General features: G+C 33.8%; 1 protein-coding gene across 8 annotated transcripts in view; it reads left to right on the top strand.

Moving 5' to 3' along the window:
- The window catches only part of LOC117215829 (metabotropic glutamate receptor 8-like), a 40,053-nt gene extending 15,017 nt beyond the window's left edge, over positions 1-25,036 (top strand). For 2 of the 8 annotated variants that reach the window (XM_033462361.1, XM_033462450.1), the window contains 17 exons: positions 7,944-8,127; positions 13,754-13,969; positions 16,633-16,764; positions 18,307-18,486; positions 19,154-19,323; positions 19,625-19,779; positions 20,395-20,643; positions 20,946-21,101; positions 21,321-21,447; positions 21,613-21,724; positions 21,865-22,088; positions 22,263-22,543; positions 22,731-23,035; positions 23,450-23,578; positions 24,221-24,368; positions 24,453-24,628; positions 24,864-25,019. In XM_033462361.1, coding sequence (XP_033318252.1) covers positions 7,978-8,127; positions 13,754-13,969; positions 16,633-16,764; positions 18,307-18,486; positions 19,154-19,323; positions 19,625-19,779; positions 20,395-20,643; positions 20,946-21,101; positions 21,321-21,447; positions 21,613-21,724; positions 21,865-22,088; positions 22,263-22,543; positions 22,731-23,035; positions 23,450-23,578; positions 24,221-24,368; positions 24,453-24,628; positions 24,864-25,019 — 3,066 coding nt within the window. In that variant the 5' untranslated portion in view covers positions 7,944-7,977. Of the gene's footprint in view, positions 1-7,298; positions 7,612-7,943; positions 8,128-13,512; positions 13,663-13,753; positions 13,970-16,632; positions 16,765-18,306; positions 18,487-19,153; positions 19,324-19,624; positions 19,780-20,394; positions 20,644-20,945; positions 21,102-21,320; positions 21,448-21,612; positions 21,725-21,864; positions 22,089-22,262; positions 22,544-22,730; positions 23,036-23,449; positions 23,579-23,688; positions 23,909-24,220; positions 24,369-24,452; positions 24,629-24,863 lie in introns of those variants that run through there. The other 6 variants (XM_033462492.1, XM_033462561.1, XM_033462530.1 and 3 more) reach the window with 6 other exon arrangements.
- Positions 25,037-27,059: the final 2,023 nt, after the last annotated feature.

The raw sequence follows: 27,059 nt of genomic DNA, 5'->3' as shown, positions 1-27,059 counted from the left end.
AACCTTCGCGTCATAGATTCTCAACCTGTGACGTTCCAAACTTGAGGAAATGTTGACAAAATGTTTTCTGGGAGATCGTCGTAGTTATTTTATTATCGACTTGTCCCGGAAATTCCGGAAACATAAAATTATTTATCGCACTTTTATTAAGATACTGGTATTCTATGACGAAAACATCTCCTATTTTTAGCTAAAAAGGAAAAATTCAGAATTGATTAGTTAAAAGGGTTTCGTTTTCCAACTAGATAAAGAATATTGAATGTCAGCTAGGATATTCAATTCCGTTCATTTTATATATCGAATATGACACACGCTTACTATCATTTATTCTACTTTTTATAAAATCCTCCAGTGGGAAAAAAATTGGATAGTCTAAAGCTACTTGAAGGAATCTATTATTGAAGATGACAAAGAGTTTCTCAAAAAGAAGCTCGTGCAAGCCATTCTATAGGCAGCAGAGTATCATCAAAGAAACTAGCAGATATTATTCAACATTGTGCCTCAATTTTTCTTAAATTTCCAACAATCCGACAGTTGTAATTAGTTTTATAGAAAGCTTCGTTAAGACGACTTCCAGCAGCCTTTCATCGTAATATTCCATGGTTCTAATCAATACGCAACATTATAGATGAATTTAAGATTCTCAACATCGTATTGACAATAATATATTGATCGTCTAGGGGTCTTCTAGCCACGATAATGTTGAAAACCTCAAATATTGACAATAATATCGTCAATAATATTGATCGTCTGAACGCTCCTTCTATTAAAAGCGTCTTTTTAGCAGAGTACGGTCATACGTTATTTTGCAGGGAAATGGAGTTGTAGTTTGAAAAAGGTTGAGAAACACTGGCATACGTGGACAACAATGCATATCTGGACTAGCGGACTTCTTAATTAACGTTGACCGGCACATGAACGCACGGCACACCTGACTTTGATGGACAGGCGAGCATGCAGGACGCCGACAGCATTAGCAGGAGATGCCCTCGAAATTTCGCGATTCTTCTGCAGCGGACAGCATATTTGCCCACTTATTTAAATTTCAGACAAAGACACCCGTAAAGACGAATGGATGAAGTGTAGCCGAGCGAGATAATTAGAAAACGGAACGTTTTTTTCTCCTTCAACTTTTAATAATTCGTACACGAAGGAATTTAAAGCCGTGAAACAAAGTAAAGCAGGATGTGCAGCGTGAGGAAACAGTACGCGTAGAGTTACGTACTTACACAATTTCCCAGCTAGATTAAATCTCGTATACATATACGTTTATTTGAAATATGTTCATCTAGAAGAATTTTAACTAATACCAAAAAAATATCCTTATTAAATCAACAAATTTTTAATTTAAAATTACAAAGTATCAATTGAGCCTGTCATAGGGTTAACGAAGTATTATTAATATTTTTATCTGTAGTATTTCCTGCCAGTTTTCCCTCGCAATTTCAAATAATTCTGTCTTCTTTCGATAGGTGAATTTATTCGCGTGATATTTTAGATTCCACCATAAATGCGCATTCGAATGTAGATTTGCGAATTAAAGTTAATTTTTGTTTAGTCTGAAACTTCTACGTGTCTAGAACACAAATTTTGTTGCCTTGTTTCAAACGAAACGTCCATCCATCCATCCATCTAAAAAACGTAATAGATTTCTGTCGAAAAAGTACCGATATACCAAATTATTCATAATTCAGTTATGCTTAATAATCAGAATTATCTAATCACGTTCTTACAACAGGGATCGTTTCTAAGAATAAGGAAAGGACAATGAAAATGGAATATGAAAGAAAAAGAAAATGATTAACGTACTGTCTAAAACGAGAGCTCCGTGGCTGCTTCTGGAATCTCAAGTGATGGGATCAAAGAGACTTAAAGGACAAGCCTTGTTAGCAGTTACCCAAAGTTTGTCAGAGGGGTGGACGTTTTCTGTATTGGAAAAACTATGAAGCAGAGCACCTTTTAACGATGCAGAGCGAAATTGATTTTAAAGTTTCAACTAAACGATAATTCTCAGACTTGCCGCAATGAAACGTCTCTGAAATTTAATATTTGCTATATGCTGTTAGTAAATGTTATTCCCCTATATTTTACGTACATTCGGGATGTTCCACGTAATTTTGAACTTGAAAGTTTAAAAAGTAAGGTGCAGGAAGCGATTGTAAAATTGTAAAATATTTAAAGTACCTGCATATATTCGCAATTCTGTAATTCTTTTAAAATGCACGACAATTAATTTCTTAACGCGTTGTTATATAAATAGAAAGTGTAAATGTGAATTTCGTGAATATCATTGACATAAAAGTAGCTCATTTTGTCTACATATACGTTTTATCTATTTTCAATCACGCAAAGAATTGCAATTTATTTCGATTCATAGTCTCACGAGTTTCATAGTCTTTTATGCTGTATAGTAAGAATTTCGTGTTTACCGTGGTTTGTTTTAAAATACCAGAGCAAATATCATTTTTTATTCTCGAGTTACACTTCGCTTCCTCTAGGAAACTGTATGCTTTCCATTTTAATCTAAAAATATTGGTTATACGTATTCCTCCTATGGGATACTCTTAAGATGCGACAAAATTCCTTTTCTATCGAAATTGACTGAAATTATGGTAAGTGGCGACGTAGGAAAAGAAATTTAATAAAAGTCCTATTTAGGAAAATGAGAGTATAGCGATCTTCTCTCGGCATATATGATACCGTGATCTTCGCCTCTCAACGAACCGAATGAGATGAAAAATAACGAAAAAGGAAGGAAACGCTACTGTATTTCTCTTCTAAAGCGTTTCTCGCCTCATCTGACTTATTAAAAGAAAATATGAAACACACGTGCTAGTTTATTCCAACTTTTATACAGTTTAAAAATTTATTGTTCATATTTGCTACAATACCGAGACAAATATTTTATAAAATATTGATCTTTGATATCTTGAATATTACGTTCGATGTTAGTTAAATAACCGGTACCAAATATAGATTTTGTTTGGAAAATTCCAAAATTCAGGATATACTGAATAGATAGATAGTGATGGATGGTTTGAACAAATTAGGTATTCAAGCATGTAAGATATATGTATAAGCACGATCCATAAAGTAATCCTAAATGTTTATCTTTGATTTAGGGGTTTCAACATTTTCACATTGCATAATCTTTCTACGCGTTATAATAATTTTGCAGAGGCAGATAGAAACAAGGAATTAACGCTTAATTATACCTACTACAGTACAGAAATGATAACGAATATTATACTTTGAGTATTTCATATGTTTTTTATACATATACATATACATATTTTTATACATATTTTCTAGGCATGAAAATTTTACAGAAATGCGTAAAAATTCGTAATCTACTTATTAATTTTACTTTCTTCAATTTTGCTTTGCCATTGTTCTTGCCAAACGATTTTTAACGTAACCTTGAACTTATCGAACAATTTCAAAACCAACTATTTTCACAGTTTTCAATTCTCCTTTCGTCGATACAATCCTAGCTCTATGACGGTAACATTATTGACATTTCCTTTACGTGGATTATTTGCATTTCGACAGATGCCTTTCCTTTGCTCCACTGCCAGCCGAAATCAATAGACGTGTCGATAGATGAAACAAGTGAAAAATGAAACGGCAGTCTGGCCGAATTTTCGTTCACTAGCCACGTTAATGAAACCCATTCAAACTGTATCGTTCAAATATACAATCTGTTTAATGATGCGGTTCTAACTAATTGTTATTACTCTCAATTAAACTACAATTTGATCGTACGAAAGACAGGAAACAAAATCACTCAGCGACACAAAACTCTCACTCTCGGCACCACCCGAGGAACTAAACTCTTTCACACAACATGCAGCAATCCCAACACATTTTCCTCTTCTTCATTTTACACTCTTTTTCACTCAGTCCAGGCAAACTACGCAGATATTCCCAGGACACATCTATGTACGTACCATCGTGTCCACTCAAAAGCTTGGGCTGCCATGTACTCTTCTTTCACACTTTGCTTTCAAGCGTTTCAGAGCAAAGCACGACCGCTCGAAATTCAGTTACTCGCCATAAACATTCACACGAAATTCCTTTTTCCACGGTGATGTGACAATCAGGATGAAGTTCCCCGATATGATTGTTCTTATTCAGAGTGTACGGCTATGTAGAGGGCTGCAAAATCTGCATTCTCTGTTTTTAGATCACAGGCCACATAGTAAGAGCCGCCGTACAACAAGTCTTAGCTCACGTTCTTACATATTTCTTATACGATTATTATCGGCGATTATTAACCGCGTCTTCGAATATCAGAATGTTAAGGAACGTTCTTGCGGTGTGCAAAAGTTTCTCGTGGCAGTCGGTGGTCGCCTGTCTGTTTGTATAGTTCACGATCTACTGAAATTCCTGGGAAATTCAGCCTGAAGGATATCCGAAGGAACGGTTCGATTAATTTTGTCGCTTCTTCTTTAAAAGCTACCGTAGATGTTGGAAGAATTTTTATTTCGCATCGAAGAATATTCGATCTTTCAACGAGTTCCTCAGCGTCAGTTCTCGAAATGATTAAATGCCTTGCACTTCGATCAGATCGTTCGATCGACAAGCTCTCTTCAACTTTCGAATGCTAGAAAATTGTGAAATTATTTTTCGACCAGTTCTTGGACTATGCGGTGGAAAATGCGTACGCAGAGTGAAAATAACGTAATTGCAACTCGAGGATATTATTACGCGAGAAAATAGCATAATGGAATGAAATGGAATTGAGACTATTATATGCCGCTATAACTGATACCAAGTTGCATGCAATCGATGATGATGCGACGTGTCTCTGCAACGCGGAACCGAGAATTATTGATTCAAATTCATAAATCATACACCATACATAGATTACCATTTAATAGTCTGCCGTTGAGTTGCTAGTAATTTATTCTGGTTGTCGATGTGCATGTTGTGTGTATGTTGAGAGTTGATAAAAGCAAGAATAAACAATTATCAAATAATCGAATCTGTGAGGGGTATTATTAAAGGAAAAATTACATGGCAAATATATTCACGAGACTACACTATTTTCACGAGACATCTTATTTTGTAGTTATGGTAAAATACTTCTATATACAAAACACAATGTTTTATTATTGAAATACATTTCGCATTTACTTTTTATTATTTTGCTGTAACTCTCCAAATATGTCCTACTTTAATGTTTTAATAAATAATGTATGGTACAATCTTTAATTTACACTTTTTAACGTGAAACGTTTTGTCCCGACGTTTTATTACGATATTTTGTAGTAGTAGTAAAGTAGCAGAGATTGGATGCATTTTTATTTTATAAAACGTATCTCACTTGAAAAAATTAACGAAAAGAGATTATTCAAAATGTGACAAGAGAGCGGAACTGTACATGTAATTCGTTGAAAGAGAGATCGTACGATTTATGAAAGAAAATATTTTATCTAATAATTTACTCGTTACAATGTATAATTTGTACAATTTTATTTAATATAATTTTATTTTAAGCGAGCATTATCCAAGCGAGAACTCGCATGCCCTTCGGATATCTCTCATATCACGGAAACCGTGTGACGTTAAAGAAGTGTCCACTGCGTCAACGTTTCGTTGGCGACTGCAGATTTAACATCGAAATAACTACTAAATTAGTTCGTAATTTTTATATGTTTTTTTCTTTGATTATTTCATTATCGATTTTTAACGACATTAATTTCACAAGTTTGAAGTGTTATAACATAAATATAATAAATAATAGCAATGTATTAATTAACGAATAACTTATAGAGGGTGGAAAATTGTATCGATCAGTGTACTCAAAACTGCAACGATTCCATTTCTTTCTTTTTTTTAATAGAATTGCTTTTATCTCTGATAGTTTCCAAAATATTCTAAGAAAATATGTTTTCTGTCTCTTTGCGGGCTTTCATTCTCTAAATTTTTGCAAACATTCCCTAAGCCAGTTCCTCTAAATATAGAAAATTATCGGTAAAAAAAGTTATGTACAAAGTTTCGTGAAAATTCGCGCGTCATACTTAGGTAATGTTTCTTGTCGCTGTACCATCCTGAATGAGAGTGTGGGTTATCAGTCAGTTGGTAATTTATGATAGGTAATTTCCCGTGATTAACAGTACCTTAGCAATGTGCATCTACATCAATCAAGGGGCCACGTGTTGAGGTGGTCGAATCTACGAGCGAGATTACAACACAGCAACTGGTATTGAACGGGCGACGACGAGGCTGTAATTATTAATATTCGTGTTCCTTCGAAGTGAAAACCTAATATCATGCCATTTTCCGATACGCGGAGTTCTCAATAATGACAGGTATTCGTGCGCGTATTAGAAAGTTTCCTAATTACGGGTTAATTCTGGCTCTGGTCGACTCTCTGAAAATTCACGGTTGACTTTCTCAATCAGTTTGTACTTTCAAAGATCTCATACGCACAACAAAGCATTATGCATGCCATGCACGCCAAGTCTCGCCATGCATTCTCTGAATCGCTCTTGCTTCTTGTAACTAGCGTTCCAACATAAATATTCGTTTGGTTCTCAACCATTCGTTATCCACGCGAATTCTTAGTCCCACCATATGTTTGGATCATCTCGTTCCCCTTCAATTTAGCTACTGTCTTTTGCAAATGCGTCCTCTTGTACAACTAACTGTGCAATCTTGTGGTATTTAATACAATGTTTGTTAGGGTTACGAGGCTGTTGAACTTCGCTACATCTCATAACGCGGCGTTATGCTTGAAGCAGCAATCCCAAAATACTTGGCAAAACTGAGTTTACATAACTTTTAGAAGCTGACTGTTTCGAAAGTATCCGAGCGTTGCTTCCCGTCAACGCAGTCGAACTTGCAGGTCTTCTGCAGGGACCGGCTGTTCCTTGTAAATGTTACTAATTTAATCGAGGGAATGAACTGAACGAGTCTGAACGAAATAGCCGAAAGAAAGAAAGAAATTTATCTTTTTTTTTAATTCGACTTGAAATTTCTAATTAATCCTCTTCTGTTTTCAATCACGGATTAACCAATATCGAGATCTTGCGAACCTTTCCCAATACGTGTGCGAAGTATACAGAAACGAATAGCGTGTCATTAACAAAACAGAGAATCCAATTACCGTGAAATTGTTGTAATTATATATGGCAATAACGAATAGTCTCTGTCCGGAACAATTTTCTTTACCTGCTTGATCCTAAGAATATTCGAAGTACCAATTTTTAATAATATATTCGTATTCTGTCAAGTTTGAACAAGTTTAACCAAAATATTCTTTTTATTGCAGTTTCGTTCATTTTATTGCACGCGATGGAACCAGTCCATTGAGCAGATAACTGTGGCAAACAATATTAATTTTGTAACGAGAGTGAAAATGTAGAAGTCACGTATTACTGTGAATTTAGTAACAAACGCAATTCTAAACTCCTGAGGATCAAAGTATTATAAACCTGGAGACGCGTCGTAACAATTAACGGTCCCATTAAACGCCTGAACACCTGGGGTCTAACTGCTTTCAAACATCCTCATAGCTCGCAGGAACAACAACCCCACGAATTCTGCATTGTATATACTAGCTACTATCCCAGAATGACTCTACAAAGATACTACAACGAATGAGTACAGTTCTAACATCTAGTCATTTTGTACTTGTGTCGCATCCTAATTCCTAAACCGAGTATTCCATAGTAGCCTATAAAACTCGAAGGACCAGAAAGACCAATTCGCCAATTTTGGATTTCGTAGAGTCGCAAAGAGATTATTTTACTATTTATCAAATATTATATAATATTTATTTACTATGTATGTAAGTCCAGCTTTTATCAAACCTTTGGATAGCAGTCTATGTACGAAAACGAAGTAAACAAATTTGTATGAGCGTGTTGCGATAAATTGCGCAGAAATTAATTATTTACAATGGAAGAAAGTAATTTTTCAATTTCACGTTGCAGATACTAGGAAAGAATCGGAGCTGCCGCGTACAAGATGAGCGTGGGCAAGATTTTAACATGGATGTTATATTTTATCATAATAAGCGAGTGCCACGTCCGAAAGGGACGCGACGAGGATGGTTCGAAGCTTATACGTATCAATGGTGATGTAATTCTCGGAGGAATCTTTCCTATGCACGAACAAGTATGTATAATTCTATTGTATTTTCTATAGATAACAAATGGTCTGAAATTGGCGTATGAATGTAAAATTCTACGGTATTCGAAGCTTCATTGTGTCACCAAATTTCATTACTAAGTTCGGTGAAAAGGAATTAAGCCACTTACCAACTTCGACTAACTTCAGAAATTACGTAACAGTTTCACTTCCGAAACGAATATTTCGGAAATAAAGAGTATTATTAGCTAACTTTTGCAAGTTGCAAGTTATAAGATGGCAGTATTGATAAATTCTTTTACACAATGGAGTCATTAAAATGAACAAACCTTATCAATTTTTACGTTTTATCTATTTTACTTTAATTTGCATTGTCTATTCGCGTGTAAGATACCTTCGATACTTTGAATACACAGTGGTTGAAGTATTATACACATAAACTGCTAACTTTCTACTACGAAATAAAAATTTCCTCCCATCAAAGGGGATTATCTCTATTGGAAATTTAAACACCCTTGTTTTCATATTCCAATATCGAACTATATAGCTTCTACATTTTCATCGTTTGCATCGACGTACATAAATTATTAGTTTCAATATTTAAACATCCCATTTGAAAAATTCTCCATTCCATTAAAACAGAGAGAAGAATAAATGTGAAAATAGATCATACGTACGTCGCTTCTCTGAATTTTCGTGTAAAACAGTTACGTATGTATGCTGAATGTATAGGTTCTTTTCTTATAAAATAATGTCCAAGCAAATTCTGTTACTATACTCACATATTGCATTCATTTTACTTTGTTCCATTAATTTAATTATATATATGTTGTTGTTGTATTATTAACACTAAAATTATACGGGTTTTGCCTTATTGTAGTGCTACACAGGACACGTGAAAGCTTCGCCGCATTTACAATACACATTACTACATTATTAATTATCGAAATCAGCATTATCTCTGCAGAGGAAAATTGAGAATTTTTAGAAGAGAGTCGTGTCAAATGAAACACGAATGCTGAAAAGTTTCAGTGAACAGGAAACAGCGCACGATATTATTGAAAAGGAATATGTATTCCGTGAAACAAATTTTTTAACGTTTTTTAAACTCAAAATGCATGGCGCTGAATATTAATAGAAGGAGAAAAGAAGTGCGAGGGATATTCATTTAGATGCTACGTTGTAAACGATCAACTTTTTCAACCGTTTCCTTTCATATTATTTTATGAATGAATTATTATATAATTCACAACATTCGTTTCTTATAAATTTCTGTAAAATTGTGACATCGGACGTAGAAGGTAATGGGTCGTGGTATTTTTGATCGAAAAATTGTCGAACTGCTAGAACTTGGCGAAGAAAAATCATACAATAATTCGCCTGGATACGTTTTAAAGGAGCAAGTATCTACTTTCACCTCCATAAGTTGATTTCCTTCGAAGATGCTTTCACGCTAGCAAGCGACACGAAAGTCAAGGTGGTTTTTCTCACGAAAATTTTACAGAGTCAAGCTACTCTGTAGAGCCAGGACATTCCTTTTCTCCACCCAAATCATTACGAACGTAAATGTCAAAGTCTGATCTTTATAACGATCCGTCAGGAGCTAATTTAAAATTTGTTTCACCGTTTTATTGCTTCCAAAATTTATTCACACGGATCGCATATTGTATGATTATTCTTCGCGAAGTCACAACGGCTAAAAAATTCAACAATATCTCGATAAAGATTTCGTGCTCTTTTAATTATCGCGTTATTTTAATTAATATTAATACACTCTCACACTATATCACGTAACAAAAGTTACTTTAATTACTCTACAATTGGCAAAAGGTATTAATTAACGAGACAAGGCAATGTGCTCTTTGCCATATAATGTTGATCGATGAAACGTTTTATTCCACGTGGTCCTTTTATGTAGTCGGAAATATTGGACTCTGTTTCTTTTTTCGCTTCTAACGTATCGGTAGAACTGGCATGTTTCAGAGAAGCTCCAGAGAGTTGAACGTGAAATGCATTTTTCTTCCCTAACTTAATCTTTAAGTGAATGCACCGAGTCACGAAATGTTACCGGTTGTTCCATTTTATACGATTCTTATTTGACGCTAATACGACAGATATTATTATAGCATTAGTAACTTAGGGCTTTCCTTTCATAGATAAATGTCATACAATGCCTACAATTCGTTGTCTTTTAATAATACATAGAGAAGAGTAATTTGACGAAATTGTCATATTAAAAAAAAACAAAAACGCTGGATCATCGTCGATCACCATACATTTTTATCGAAGTAATAGCTGAGACGTAACTTTTAAAACGATGTATAGTATTTGTTATGAAAAAAGGACGAATATATATATTTTTGTATTATTACTTTATGTATACTATACAAAGTAGAAGCAACTGTTTATAGTAACTACAATAACAATTTATTAATCGTTTAACAATTTAGTTCACAAAATTCGTATTACTATAATCTAACAGAATAATTGAAAATGTGATGTTAAGCTTGTCTTCAATCTGCAATATGTTTATACGTATAATTCTCTGTCATCTTGACGGTGGCTTTTGAGTTCCATCTTCGTAAGGCGATTTTTACGGATCACGTGTTTTTCACAAATGTACAGAAATGCGCACGAACTTATGGACTGACCCAATATCAAGAGAAAGAAACATGTACGTACTTACTACATAAATCACGACAGGCGCGCATTTAAGTTTTCTTCGCGTACTAAAAATAGGTCAGATAGACGATTCGATCTTCTAGGGTCAGTTTTTCCTTGATAGACAAACGTATTTGTGCAAGAAAATGGAACTTATCGCAAGATAACAAACATCAGATCCCAAAGAGAAACTTCGTAACATTAGATGCGTTCAGAGTGACGTTTGAAAGAATTTCTTTTTCTATTTACAATCCATTTGTTGGAATAATTAATGAAATACTGTAAATGTTAAAAATTACGCGAAGATTCTGATAGTTTTGCAGTTTAAAAAAATTTTCAACAAATTTATTAACGCTGTATGAACGCATAAATAACGAACTTTATATTGTACTTATGAAGAAACGTCTGTAAGATTAGCGAGATACGGAGTACATTTTATATTCTCTTTGATATCAAGTAACAAATTATTCCAACGTTATTATAACAGAAGAGAATATGCGACTGTAATTCTTCCACTTTGTAAGTATGAACGAGTTGTAACAGCTTTTGTGTTATCCAAAGTAACGAGGAAAACTGTCCAACTGTCTCGCTCAATGTTTAACGAAACTTTGCTAGCTTATAGGGTTCATCAAGCACATTCTCTTTTAGATGTAGCTAATTGTTTACGATGTACAATGTACACACACGTTAACAATTGCCATGACATATATCCAGAGCTAGTAGCGTAGTACTCTGATTCAGGTTCTTATGTATCCTTAGTCCGTAAGATAACAACCTGATCGAATGTGTCCTGAAAATGTCTGCGTAGTTTACTTGAATGGGATTAAAGGCAGAATGAAATAGAAACAGAAGAAGCGTGCAGGTGTTAGAGTATACGTGGTGCTCTAAGCTTTCCGAGGCCAAATTTTTTTTGGATATTCTATGAGTATAACTGAGACAAAAACGTTATATAAATATAGATCGTTTGAAACTTCATTAAAAAGTTATGGTAAATTGGTATATTTCATTTCAAGATATGAATTTTAATACTTTATTAATTTTAATACTTTAAGTTCATTTTGATTCCAATTCATCTTAATGAATCAATTATCTCTTTGTATCAATTCACCACACGTATCCATATTCCTTTGATATATTCCTCTTTTTTTCTTTCTTCTTAACTTGTTTTCTTTCCCTGAAACCATAGATTGAATTTTATAATTTTTAAGAAAGATTCGTTTCCCTTGATAACGTGTCACCAAAATTTATATTATTCTTTCTGTATTTCGTATTTTTATTATAACTACTTAATGAAGCTTTACATACTGGTAAAGTTTCCAAAACATGGAACACCTTGTATTATGTGGAAGATAGGTGCTCGACTTGACTCGATTGCTGCATAAATGATACCAAGGGCGACAGTTTTCTGCCGAGTAATTTTAGTATTTTATTTTTCTTATTTTCCGTCTTGCCAGAGAAAGCACATACGATAAAATAAATAGAATAAGAATCGCTCGAACATTTGCTTTATTTTACAGCGCCGATTCTCAAATCTATACTTTCGCATTTAAAGGGAACTGTGAATTTAAAGAGTGGAAAGTTTGTGAAGTTATGCCTACATAAAAGATCACTTAGGTATATTTAATAGGCGGATAAAAGAAGACACGCTTGGAAAAATCGCGTCAGATTTTAATATCTTCGCAGGAAGCTTTCCGAACATAGTAAATCATCTGAAACGAAATGGAACTGCAGAAAACCGTCTAAGATCACGCCCACGGAGAATTATGGTGCGATAGGATCGCATGATACGAAAGCAAAGAGGTGGTAAAAAATTGTTTAATCTCTTGTACATAATTGAAACCTAAATTCCGTCTTTTTACCCAAGAGATATAAATTTGTATGCGAGTAAAAGAGATAGGATATCACCAGGCATGACAACGAGCACTAAAAGGACAGTCATTTATAGCAAACCAAGTGATTCTGAGAAGGACGATTAAACAGATTCAGCGACTAAAGATATTTAGAGTACACGGTAGGAATGAAACAAATCCAACAATTAGTTCTATATATCTTTCCACATAAGTGCATTTTGTACATTTTTGCTTCTTTAAATTTTTCGTAAATGTTTTCCACGGGAAAGAACAATTTTTCCAAAAATGTCATTCACACTCTTTTTATTCTACAAAATTCGTAAATTTTTAGCCAATGAAAAACATGGGCAGAGATTTTTAGATCATCGTGATTAGTGCGACCGTTAAACACTGAAGTGGATCTGTGCTAATACCTGGCTGCATTTCGTTAATTACGGCAGACGATTTACAATTTATAGAAGACACATTAACACGGGCAGAGATATGAAAAAATTACTACGAAAAAATGTACAACAGTCCGCTGAGAAAAAATAATGAACCACTGGGATCCATTTATTTTCTAACGAAACAATTATCTCACGCATAAACGTAAAATTACAAGGAAATTTTTCGACGGAAAGAATTATCGTCGCTGTAAGCACAAAATCCCGACTACAACTGGTTCGAGCATTTATAGCACTTGGATAAAAACATTGCCAAGCGCTGTAAAATCAATATACCCTTGTTTACTAAAGAATATTGTCAAACGAACCAGCCGAAATAAATAAACGTGTAATTAATAAATTAGTAAAAAAATGTGCCGGGATAAATCTGGGAAAAAACAAACAAATTCGAAGATTTCATAAGAATTTTTCAACTCGTTAATAATTCGCTACTTACATGCACAAAAATGCAAAGGTAGAAACGGAATTATTTCCAACTCTATGATATGTTTTCACATGAGTGTACATTTTTTAAATCTATTTATGTAAGCGATGTATGACTTGTATATTTTTGATATACGGTAGCATACAATTCAATAAGCAGCTTTTGTTAAATTTATTTTTAAAAAGTAAGTGTAAGGGAACACGATTATCGAGTATATACTGGAAATCAATCATATTTTTCATGGATTTTATTCATAATCATATTTTTATTCATAGGTGGCAGGTTCCATCGGTCAATCACCATGCGGAGCAGTGAAAGAAGAAAAAGGAATGCAACGTTTGGAGGCTATGTTGTACGTTCTCGATGAAATAAATTCAGACGATGAGTTATTGCCAAACACCACGTTAGGCGCGCTTATTCTCGACTCCTGCAGCAGTGATACATATGCACTTGATCAGAGTATGGAATTCGTCAGATCTTACATGAATCAAGTAAGTACATGTACAGTATTAAGACATTTTAAGCTCATAAATTTTACATTTGTAGCAGAGACGTATCTAATCTTTAACACTGCAATACCATTACTTAACTTGACAACTCATGCGTCGTCTTTCGCGTGATAGATATCGTTTAACATAACAAATTAGTAAGACACAGTTTTATTCGAAGATTTCTTCCTTTTACTCTTCTCTCTGTTAAAATAACTGTAATGTTCCTTACAAATCTTCTTCCTACACGATTGCATATTCCCTTTTGAGAAATCATTTTATGCGCGACTTTATCGCCAGATTTGTCTTCGGAATATGTGAATTCATCATTTTCATTCATATTTTCTACTTGTTGAAACCATGATTATGTCAGATAGATCTGAATTCTGTACGATGCAGTACCTCGAGTATTCTTCTGTAGGATTTACGATAGGAAATCTTTCCACTTCTAAGCAAATGTTTTAAAAAATATCCAATTGAAAAAATACGAATAATAACGAATTACATATTTGTGTTTTGTCTGTACGCTTTCTTTTTAGTAAAAAAGTAAATTCTAAATAGATGCAACGAATTTATCCATAAAGCCAAGCTAAGGTACGAAAGATAGAAAAAATAAAATCATAGTTGTTCGATAAATATTTAAAATAACGTAAGCGTATGTAAAATATATGTTTAAATAATACAAAATTAGGTATCTTCTTAGATTACCTTATCAAGTTTAAGTATACCCTCAAGGCAGTAGATTAATCTTTACCCATCTAACACCAGAAATTAATAGACCAGATTTATCAATTTCGGTCCGTTTAACACTCGAAGCTCCATGTATAGTAAATTTTATAGGATATTACGTATTTAAAAATAATATTCATTTGCAATAGAATCAATCGATAGACTTGATTGAAAATTACTTAAATAAATTACCTCTTCTAACGAATTTTAATAAGTTATCGACTATCGATTGATGATAACGTAGTAGGAAGAAAACACATATTACAGGCTATTAATTTTTCTCAAAGAATTATTTCATATAATTACAACTGCTCTTACATATCAACTTACTTATCGTAATAAGTTATTACATGTATTTTTCGGTAAACTAAGCGATGCATTAATTAATTTTCTGTCGTACGATGATTCAAACTGAATCATATTTCTGAATCGTATTTTTCTCAACTTTTATTTACATTTTCTTATTTTTAAACTAATACGATGACTATTGCAAAACTTTTCAACAGAGATGTACATGCATAGTACGAGTGATTTACATGTCGGAAAATGCTTAAGTTACAACGAAACTTCGAAGAAGACTACATCTTTCTTTAATTTGCTCTGCAAAACAACATGGAAAATGGTGGAGAACATTTTACGCGGTGTCATTTAGTATTCTTAGTGAAGTGGAAATGATTCGGAAGAGCATCTGCTACTCCCTGCTTTGGCGTTATATACCTAGATGCGGCGATAGCACTGATGCAGATATAACCTTTGCAGAGACCACTATTTCTTTGGTATCTGACGCGAAGTAGAAAATTTAGAATCGATACTCTGTCATCTCCCGTCCGTTTCAAGCATGACGGACGCTGCTACTATGTATAAGTAGCATAAGTCTAGCATTGACCAGACTCGTAACCAACAACTCTTCGACGACAAACTGAGCTCCAATTACCTATTCCTCATTTTACATAAATTTCGTCCGGACATTTATATCTATTAATAAACGATCGATTATTATTTAGAACACGAGATAATAATTTTATGTTAAATAGAGATTGTCGATAAAGAAACTAGTAAACGAATCAAAAACCATAGTGGATCAATTGAATGTTTCATAGCTGTGTATCTCTACCTTAGAAATAAGCTTTAAATTACTTGGACGTCATATTTTCTGCTCCGGTTGCAACAACGATTAGTAATTAGACTTTATGAAAATTAAAAATTAAAATGAGAATTTCATTAAATTTACATTTACAAACGCAACGATACATGCCTTCTAGCGAATCGCACGTATGTATATTTAATATACTCCCAACATTCAGCTCCTCGTATAAAACTAGGTATGATAAAATTTGATTTCATACACGTATTTGCGATTTGTTTGTGCATGAAACATCACTGGTTTTTCAATCACGCTGCGAACATTTTGTACGTGTTTTTCTGAAAATATCTCTATATCTGTTTTGAAAAATCTATGCAACTATGAAGCGAAACCTTGTTTGAAAATTATGCTTTTATTTTAGTGACTTAGTTAGGCAAAATAGATGGTTGTAGTATATTTCCACAATATTTTTCGGTAGAACAAGCAGAATGAATGTAAAATTGTAAAAGAGAAATTAGTGGAAATAAAAGACGCAAAATGGCCAACTTGATTTAACAAAAATTCGAATGGATATTTTTATGCATACAAAATCAACATTCACGTTAACCAATGAAGTTCTTTTGTACAAAGTGCAATAGGCTACCGATTCTGATATACCACAACAGTTCATTAACGATAAACTACTCGATACAATCTGTTCGTTCAATGATTTCCATTTATACAATATATACATATACATGCGTATATATGCGATATCAGTTTTTAATTCAAAGCATCGATATAAGCAAATCTGATCGACGAGTAGAATAGACACGATACAAACACGCGTGATTTCTCTTTTATTCGTTTTCAGGATATATCGGAATACAAATGTGAAAATGACAAACCACCGATGTATGTGCCCCATAAACCTGTCACGGGTGTTATAGGAGCTTCGTTTAGCGTAGTCTCCATTATGGTAGCCAATATTCTGCGATTATTCAAGGTCAGTAGTTAAAAATCATTCTCATCGAAGTGAAAAATTCGTACGTTTACTATCGGTGTAGAAAAGATATGTTAAAATAGCGGACAGATTTTTCATCGTTTCACGTTACCACTTTTTATCCAGAAATATGTAAAATTCAAATGTTCAAAATCATTTATTGTCTTTCGATACCTGTTCCCTCGACTGATCGAAGCTAAACGATTACGTGCAAGACTATAGTCAGATATTCAACTACATATATAGGCTTACAGAGAAATGTTCGAATAAATCAGTGAAATCCGTTTTGCATTTTTCCATTCGTTTTAATACCGTTCAACCCGTCCGCCCACATACTCCGCATGCTTCTTCCACCTGCACGGTTTTGAACGCATTTACATCATAGAAAATCATACATATCAAAAGATTCCAACTTCAAAGCTGCGTGAAAAAATGTTTCCAATGGAAATTTCAGAATCTTAAGGATGGACCCTCAGTTTGCAAACTGTTCGATCATTTCTCGACGTCCCTTGTTCCGAATATATCGCATGCTTTGATTTATCCCGTGATACTGAAATTATCGGCGAAATAACTGTAAAGGGCGGATGTACGTGAAAAGATGGAACGTATGAAATCATCGTTATCCTGTGAAAAACAATTATAAGAGTGATTAATCAAGAGCGCAAGAATACAAGTTGCCGAAAGAAAAACGAACGAAATGAATTGGCAGGAACAAAAACGACACCGCTACTGTACTTCCTCATCCTGTAATTAAATATGGTGTCTCTGAACGCTGGTACCACTGAGCTTTATAGCACCTCGGAGATCTTAAAAGAAATGATACGTATAAATCTTAGTCGAGGGCCAAGAGTATTTCGTTTCTGGCAATATTTTAATCCGAGCGATACTATGAAACACTGTCAGGGTATAAACAGTTAAAAATGTTCTGTACAAATAGCGTAACAATGTTGTAATCTTGAATTTTCGTCATTCGTAACGCATCACCGAACAGATTACTGTTTTCATTGAAAACTCGCAAACAAAATGCGCAGCTATAGAAAAAGTATCAAATCACGCCGAGTTTTGTAGCGCAATTTGCCGAGCGTTAATTCAATTAAGCGTTGTTTGTCAGGCTAGATCGTTTAAATCCAGCGCGTTGTTCGCGGTTTTGTTTCTTGTTCTTCTATTTCGAGTGCTGACGCGAACCCAGTAAGTTAATTAATAGCTCTTGAAGCAATTCAGTGGAAAAAATTAGAAACTACTCGTTTCGAACTTTCTACCATTTCTTATCAACGTTGAAAACTGTTTAAAGTTCTTCTGTTCAAACTTCGAGAAAAGGATAATATATATTTTCTATGTCCTTCTAAAATTGTATATTCAATTTCATTTATGTGGAAGATCAAACTTTTCATATATTTCGATTATTCGCTTGTTCCATGTCAAAAGATATGGATTTTATTAACGTTTTAAATACCTCTATTACAAAACGTAGTAACACTCGTTCGTTAATATCGTAAAAAATTTGTTGAAACGTGGAAAGAGAGATGATTATTACACCGGTTTCAGATACCACAGATAAGCTACGCATCAACGAGCACAGAACTGTCGGATAAAAGTCGCTTCGAATATTTTAGTAGGGTAGTGCCGCCAGATAATTTTCAAGCTCAAGCCATGGTGGAAATCATTCATCAACTCGGTTGGAAATACGTATCTACGGTTGCAGTTGAAGGTGATTACGGAGAGAAGGTAATTAATACTTGTACATTCTTCATGCGTATCAACAATTCCATTTTTTTCTCTAATTATACTCATCTTCGCTTCTATTTCCTCCAGGATAATGACTTGGAATGATCCGTTATAAAAAGTACCGTAATGATATATCGTACATTTGTAATCGTTTATGCTTCTCGTCAGGATTAATATTTTAATAACCCGCGTTTTATATAAGGAATACAACTTTTTACGTTAATCAGTAGACGGTGAATATTTATGCAAATTTTTCCATGACATTATTGATCTTTACGTGTTTTTCACAAAGCAACACAATATCGTACAAATTTTACTTTAATTTTCCCAGGATATCATCCATTGTTTATGTCGTGACAGACCAATAGATCTAAATTTAAAGAAGCTTATGAATCTCTTTGAACGCATCTTAAATCCTTATCCTATCAATTCGAACTTTTTGACTTTCCTCGCTCACGATATAATATCTAGCTCTTATGGTCGATTATAAAAGTTTTAATTAATGCATTCTCAACAATAGACTTGTCAAAAGTTCGTGCCATAAATCTAACTACTTTAACAACATTTCTGACTAATAATAAAAAATCCCTTCGTAAAAACATTTTTCATATTGTTCCAACGTTTAATCGACCACCTCGATTAACTGTTACTCGTCCATTCCGTACAGGGTATTGCCAGTTTTACCTCATTGTCGACGGAGTATAGTATCTGCGTAGCAGTCAGCGAGAAGATTTTGAGAAACGCGAAAGCCGAAGATTTCGATAAAATCGTCGAAAGACTCGGTTCGAAACACAATGCCAGGGGTGTCGTTTTATTCGTCGATGAAGATAACATAAGGTAAAAATCGACTGTTTTTTGCTCTCCTTACTCCACTCAATCGTTTTTGCACGTCATTTCCAAGCAGGTCATTAATCATTTCTTTCAACGATATTACCTGGTCCAATATCAACCATATCTTTCATTAAAGATGTCAAGGGTTAATTCGATGCTGCTAAGTGTGTAACATATATATGAAATAACTATATAAAATGTGTCGTCGTGTAACAAACATTTCAATTGTCTGCCAGTTTTCTCTATGTTAATTGATAAGAATTATTTGCTGTTTCTCATTCAAAAAGAAATTGTTTATTATTCGCAGGAAACTTCTACAGGCGGCTGTTAGAGCTAATCGTACAGGCCATTTCATGTGGATTGGTAGCGATTCGTGGGGTGCTAAAGTATATCCAGTGAGAGATCAAGAATTCGCGGCAGAGGGTGCAATCACAATTTTGCCTTATAGAACATCCCTTCAAGGTAAATTGATTACAAATACTTGGTCGAGTTTCGAGTGACGAATCTAAGAATCTCAACATTTTTGTTCCATTCGCTCTTCTGGACGATTGTGTTGTTTAAATTTTTACAAACTTTGTTCAATAATGGGGTTTTCCATATAATACTTTGAAAAAGTAAAGATTCGTTTGAGTAAAACGCGAGAAAACGAGGCTAAAAAATGATTGATAATTATCCAATTAGAAAGAAACTTCAGCTTGTTTGAAATTCTCCATGCTCTGAGCAAAATTGAAGTTTCTGGATAAGATAAAAAGGTAAGAGAAAAAGGATTCGTAAGGTATCTTTGGGAGATAGTATAAGTATCTTCAATTGGCTAATTGCAAAGCGAGACTTCTGCGATCAAAATCAATTGGGTTAATGAGTAGGATCAAAGAAAAATATCTTAGTTAAAGATATTAATTATTTATGTGAGATCCTGTTTGCTTTGTTAAACATGTGCGGTGGAAACCTCATTTTTCAAAATTTCAATATTAAACCTAACGCTAACATTTTAATAAGCTGTGTAATATAGCAAATTAAATCTCTGTTTTAAAGATATCGTAGACACATTCAATGCTTTAAAATAACTATTATTTTCAGATTTTGATGACTATTATTTAAGCCTTCGACCAAGAGTGGATAATGAGTGTGATGGTCAGAGTGAAAGTAATGTGCCACACAAGAAATTGCCTGGAAAAATAGTAAATTGTCGAAATATTTGGTTTCGAGAATTTTGGTCTCAGCATCACAAATGCAGCTTCAATGCAAATTTGTCTGCTGGCATGACACCCTGTACTGGTAACGAGAAATTAATTGATTATGAGCAAGAAGGATTGGTGCCATTTGTCGGTGAGAGATATCTCCATTATTTATATATGACTTCATGAAATTATTTAAGCAAGTCTGAAGGAGAGCATAGAAATTAAATTTCATCTATTAACAATTCCATTTAATTACGAAAGTATTCACAGGGAAAGTATAAGTAAAAGAATAATCTAAATAATAGATGAACATAGGAAATAAAATGACTTTTTTGTAATCTGTTAACTTTTGTTTATCTCTCTTCTTGAGAATAAGCTGCAGCTAACGCTTGCAAAATTTACACCCTTTTCCCTCCAAAAACCAAAAACACTACGCTTGATTGATTTTAGTTGATGCAGTTTACGCAATGGCGCATGGTGTTCATAATTTAATAAACGAAGAATGTATAAATAATGCTGGAACTAACCATTATTTGTGTGAAGATCTTCGTCCAGCCCCAGACGGTCAACAACTTCTTCAACATATTCGAAATGTTAGTTTTATCGGTAAGTATGGTCTTTATGGTCCTCCGTAGAATCTTTGATCGTAATATTTTTCTCCAATTCTACTTACAATTTGAAATTGGATAATTTACATCCGCAGATATCTTATAAATAAATTTATTTATCATTCTTTCACCTTAATTCGTGTCACTATCAAACATTATTTTTTGTGGATAGACCTGTACATACAATTAATTTGCACTTTCTTTAAATAACATTCAGGTCGTCAAGGTACTGAAATTAAATTCAAATCCGATGGCGATGCGTATGGATTTTATAATATATATCAGTATCAAAGAAAAGAAGACGGGCGTTTTGATTATGTTCTTATCGGTACATGGAAAGAGGAGTAAGTAAAGAATTACAATTATAACAATTTTTTATCCAAGTTTATTAAACTAGCTATCCAGCTGCTCGTCCAAATATCTCTAATCTATCTTAAGGAAGTTTTGAAGGATATTTCATATAAATCTCGATAATAAACGCAATGAAATTTTGCAATTCTTATTCTCAGGTTGGACCTTGATATTAACATGACAAGGTGGGCAACAGGACCCGGAGAAATGCACATCCCTCGAAGTTTATGCAGCGATAATTGCCCGCTGGGTCATGTACGCAATTTTCAGGTGAATAATACGAGTAAATAATTTAATTTAATATCCTTCTATCTGGTGTACAAAGTTACTACAGTTTAATTTTCATGTATAAAGGTTATTCAACTTTGTATTCTTAGAAATAATATTTTGTAACGTAACGATATTTCCAGGAAGCCTGTTGTTGGAGTTGCGTGGCATGTCGCGAAGACGCTTACGTTTTTAATGACACTTGTCGCAGCTGTGGTCCAGGATATGCACCGGATGAAACAGTAACAAGTTGCATCAAACTAACAGCAGAAGTTATTCCATGGACTAGTCCGTGGGCATTGGTGCCATTGATATTTGCATCCATTGGCATACTTAGTACTTTGTTTACAACGATAGTTTTCATTCGGTATGTTCACAGTCTACCCTACAAATTGTCCCAGTTTTTAACGTAAAAAATACGCGACTAATAATTTCAAGAATTTAAATGTTCTAAAATGTATTTTCCCAAAATTGTTACCTCGGAATAAGAATCTTCCTCTTATTCTATTTTATCGATACTAATTGACTAATTACATTCCAGTTTCAATCGTACTCCAGTAATTATGGCTTCTGGACGCGAGTTATGTTACGTGTTGCTAGTAGGGATTCTATCGTGTTACGGCATGAGTTTCGTGATATTAAGCAAGCCAACTACATGGAATTGCACATATCTGAGAATCGGTCTTGGCTTGTGCTTAAGCATCTGTTATAGCGCGATACTAACTAAAACAAATCGTATATCACGCATATTCAATCAAGGAACTAAGAGTATAAAGAGGCCTTCTTATACGTCTCCGAAGAGCCAAGTTGTAATCGCTATCGGTGAGTTTGTAATTCTCGAAGGATATGCCTGGATATTTTGATAAAATATCGAAATTTTACTTTTCCATCAAAATTAAAAGCTTAAAATCTAAAATTTTACAAAGTTGTTGCGATGCTTTTACCGTAGTCGGCATGATTAACTTTTTCTTCCTCTTGATATCGTATTATGTAACTCCCGTTTTTATAGGGATCACCGCAGTGCAATTAGTTGGTGTTATCGTCTGGCTAATCATTGAACCACCGGATACCACGGAAATTCATCCGTATCCATTATCAGCGGTACTCACATGCCGCGTTTCCACGTTTTCATTGATGATGTCCCTCGTCTACAATATGTTTCTAATACTCATGTGCACTTTGTACGCATTCAAAACACGTAAGATACCGGAGAATTTCAACGAAGCGAAATACATTGGTTTTACAATGTATTCAACTTGCATTGTATGGTTAGCTTTCGTACCCATCTACTTTGGCTCAAACAATGACTACAAGGTCGGTATCTAAAATCATAGGAGACACGTATTATCTTGCGATTATGCGTATCAAACTGAGAACCAATTAATGGTAATTCGATACGATTTTTTAAATTTATTGTTTCAAAACAGTTTAATGTGTAATTTATATATGTACATATATGTATATACATATAACAGTACAAATTAGAAAACCTTTTTGTAGGCATGCAGCAAGAAAATACAAAATGAATTGTATTATAAATGTATTTATATTTAGTCATCTTTCCATATATTATTAATTTGTGACATTCTTCGTAATTTTACTTCAAGAGCTTTGCTCAAAAACTTTAAAGTAGATGAACATTTTAAATATGAAAGATTGTTATTATCTTTATTGTTATTCCGCTCTCGGTGAAATAAGAATTAAACGAACGTAAATATAAATTTACAGGTGCAAATCGCGAGCATGTGCATGTGCATCAACATCTCTGCGTCAGTAGCTCTCGGTTGTCTTTTCACTCCGAAAGTATATTTGGTACTTTTTCAACCATATAAAAATGTTCGGCCTGGACATGCTAATGTGAGTAATACAAAATTTAACAAAAAACATATCGCAGCAAAACGATTACTCTAATAGTAGGTAGCTCTTCTTATTAACGAGTGATATTAAATACAATCAATTGGAAAAAGATATGTTTTAGGAACTAGTTCACTGCACTCTACTGTTCAAAGTATTATGCGTTTTTTATTTTATTTGGATTTGACGAATTACTTTAATAAAGGAACACATAAACTGCTGGGAATTTATTAATTTATGGCGCTTCACGTTTTTATTTCCAAATAAATAAAACTGCTATCTCTGCTACCTCTCCTCACGTGATCCTTACATCAGTTTCATATTAAAAACATTGTAAGTGATAATTCTTTAACTTTCATAAGAATCTATACCTATTTCGATGAATTTACGACACGAATAGAAGTCGCAAGTTTCAGAAATATTTTATTAGCACTGTAAAAGAACCGTGAATATATTGTTACGTAAATACATTTATTTAGGATATTGTTCAAATATTTTCGATCTGCCAAATAATTTAACGTAAGAATAATTCAACGTAATTCTAATCAAAGTTATAATTTCTAAGTTAATAAGAATAATTATACTTTCGGTGTAATATTATAATATAATATTTCGGATCTTAAGTGTTTCGTTAAACTATTGTAGACGGGTGGACTTCAAAGTGGTAACCGCGCAGTATACAGCATGCGATTTTCTGGCGGTCGTAGTCAAACAATGCAGAGCATGACCTCCTGTTCTCGGAGCAGTCCACCGGCATCACGTCCAAGCCAGGACGAGGTGAAACATGCCAACGGTGAGACACAAGCACTGGCGAGCCCGTCTGTCGAGGAGACCTCGGTTAGCTAGGTCTCTCTCATACACATCCCTCCCTGTCTAGAGTGTCAGGCCAGAATTCATGAGACCACCGTGGAGATATACGACGATGACGAAGAGGACCGTAAGCTCTCTACTATCCAGGAAGTGTCAGAATCAAGAGACATTTCCAGTCCTTCGATGTTCGCGGAAAATTGCCGAAATCGAAGTCGGAAGTCGATTTCCAGCGATTCCGACCAGGTGATCGATGTTTCACTAAGTCTTACAAATGCCAATCTAATTTTCGATCAAACGTTGTTAAAAAGAAATGTAAGAGAGACTTTCCCGATCCTTATTTCATAAAAGTTGATTTTCTTCACTTGCATATCACTCTGTTATCGAGAAATTAAATAGTTTGATCGAATAAATATTGATTAATGCTTGTACGCTAGGAGTAAACTTTTCTAATTTATATTTTTATAACTATTTTTTTGAGTCGGGCGATCCAGCACGTAAAAATCGCATGGGAACGATCAGTTGCATCTCCGACAAAGTGGAGTCTTATAAAACTGAAGCTAACATTTTCCCAAGCGAAGATCAAACTTTCCACGTCTACAGCGATTCACCGACGTTTTCCGATTTTTCATCGTAAATCACGACATGTAATGTCAAGGTAACGAAAAACTGTCATTTTTTAACATGCGAAAAATTATTTAACGGTGCCAAGACGTCTTTTTAGCCTCGCATTTGTCCTCACAAGGGCAAATTAGATATAAAGTGCATACATATATGTAAGTGCGAAATTACTGTTCAAAACATTTAGAAAATCAAATACCTTTTATATAGCTTTTTAGCAGATTTTAATTCCAATTTCTTCTAACTTTTAATTCTAATTTATTCAACGTTCTTCCAGTCGTTCATTTTTGCCTTGGCTGTTTTGGCAGAATTTATTATTTCAAATCTTGAATTAGAGATTCGTATTGAGATATTTTCCATCAGTGCTACAGACACGAATTGAAATGCAATTTACTTAGGTGAACTACTTAATATTACGTTGTTCGATGAACAAGGATAATAATCTCGATTCGTTAGTTCCTTATACATCTCTTAGGGATAAATATTGCAATATTTCGTACTATATATTACGACATTCAATCGAAGTTGATAACACGTGTACAAAATATTTATACTTATTTTATATGTATACAATGTTAATTTACTTTACGAGGATAAAGTCTTGATTACAATTTTGATAGAATATCAGTAGAATAGATATATTGTACACATTTATTTGCAAACTATTTCATAAAACTATCAAATATTTTATCCTCTTACGGATTGTTCCAGAAGTACGTATGCGACAAATTAACGAATCACTAACAGAAGAGGTATCGTATATGATAAAGAAAATCGCCACTGTTTTCGCATTTCTTCCTTCAAGAAAATTGGAATGTAAAGCTGAATGCTACATTGATATCATCCGAAAAGATCTAAATTTTTCATTCCTCAATTGTCTCTGACAAGATACTCAAACTTTATCTATTTTTGAACATATTCGGATGTCGTGCCCACTAAACAAAATAATAAAAATATGTTCTCCACAATTTCTACATATGTATGAAACTAAATCAGCCGTGAAAAGTTAATTTACTTTTCTGAAATCTGTTGCTAGGTAAAGAATATTTGGAGCACTCTCTTCGCAGAAGTCGCGAAACTATTAACACATATCCACCATTCTCTTAAGTGGCTTGCAAACGTTTGTGAACCACTTAAGCGGTTGGCGCAGACACGGGACGCGCACGAATGCTGATGCTTGCTGAAGCCAGGGTTTCAATAGCTATGCACAAACGTTCATGAGCACTTGGAGCCCTTGCTATGTAAGCAATTGTTGATCCGTGTACGAAAAACGATAGCCTCTCGTCTTCATTGAACGCGCGCAAACAACGAATTTCATTCCAAGTACCGACACTTTTTAACAACACTCGTGAACTGTGAATACGAAACGAATTGCTACGTACTTCTAGTTGATCTGTATAGAAAAATCAAAACAGGAACAATTTCTTTCCGCTTACTATATTTAATTCAATGAGCAAAAATACAAAGATTTTGTTGCTGTCATATTATTAATTGTAAATGAATCTCTTTCACTTAAACGAAAATAATTTAAAAATACAATGAATTCTTTTGGATCCGTTTGTTACGCTGTTATATCGCATAACATCTAAATGTGATAATCATAAATCAGAATATGATTTAGAAGATATTGTTAATTCTTGAAATAAATTTTATATAATTATCTATGTTATAGATATCTATAAAAATTGTCACTTTCGGATGTTCCGTTTATCATTATGCTTCACGTTGAATATTTTATTTATACAACTTTTTATGCTGTTAATAAATATTCGTTAAGTTATTAGTTCTTAATGAGACATCAACATCTGATCTTTCTGACTATGCCAAAGTTCTTAAATAAATATTACCATAGATAGTACAATAAAACTAATATTGGAAGTGAAATGTCCAATACGGTAAATAAATGTGTACTTTTACAAATATATATAACTGCCGACGATTAAAAAGTCAAATAGCTATAAAGAACAAAAATTAGACATATGTAGATCGTGTGCGTGTGTAAATGTGTACGTGAAAAATAAATGAGCGTGAATTTTTGACTAAATATGTGCCAACA

The sequence above is a fragment of the Bombus bifarius genome, unplaced genomic scaffold (genome assembly GCF_011952205.1).
Source record: "Bombus bifarius isolate JDL3187 unplaced genomic scaffold, Bbif_JDL3187 scf7180000007966, whole genome shotgun sequence".
Taxonomy (NCBI): Eukaryota; Metazoa; Arthropoda; class Insecta; order Hymenoptera; family Apidae; genus Bombus; species Bombus bifarius.
The sequence above is the reverse complement of the archived record's forward strand: the minus strand, read 5'-3'. Positions and strand labels throughout refer to the sequence as shown.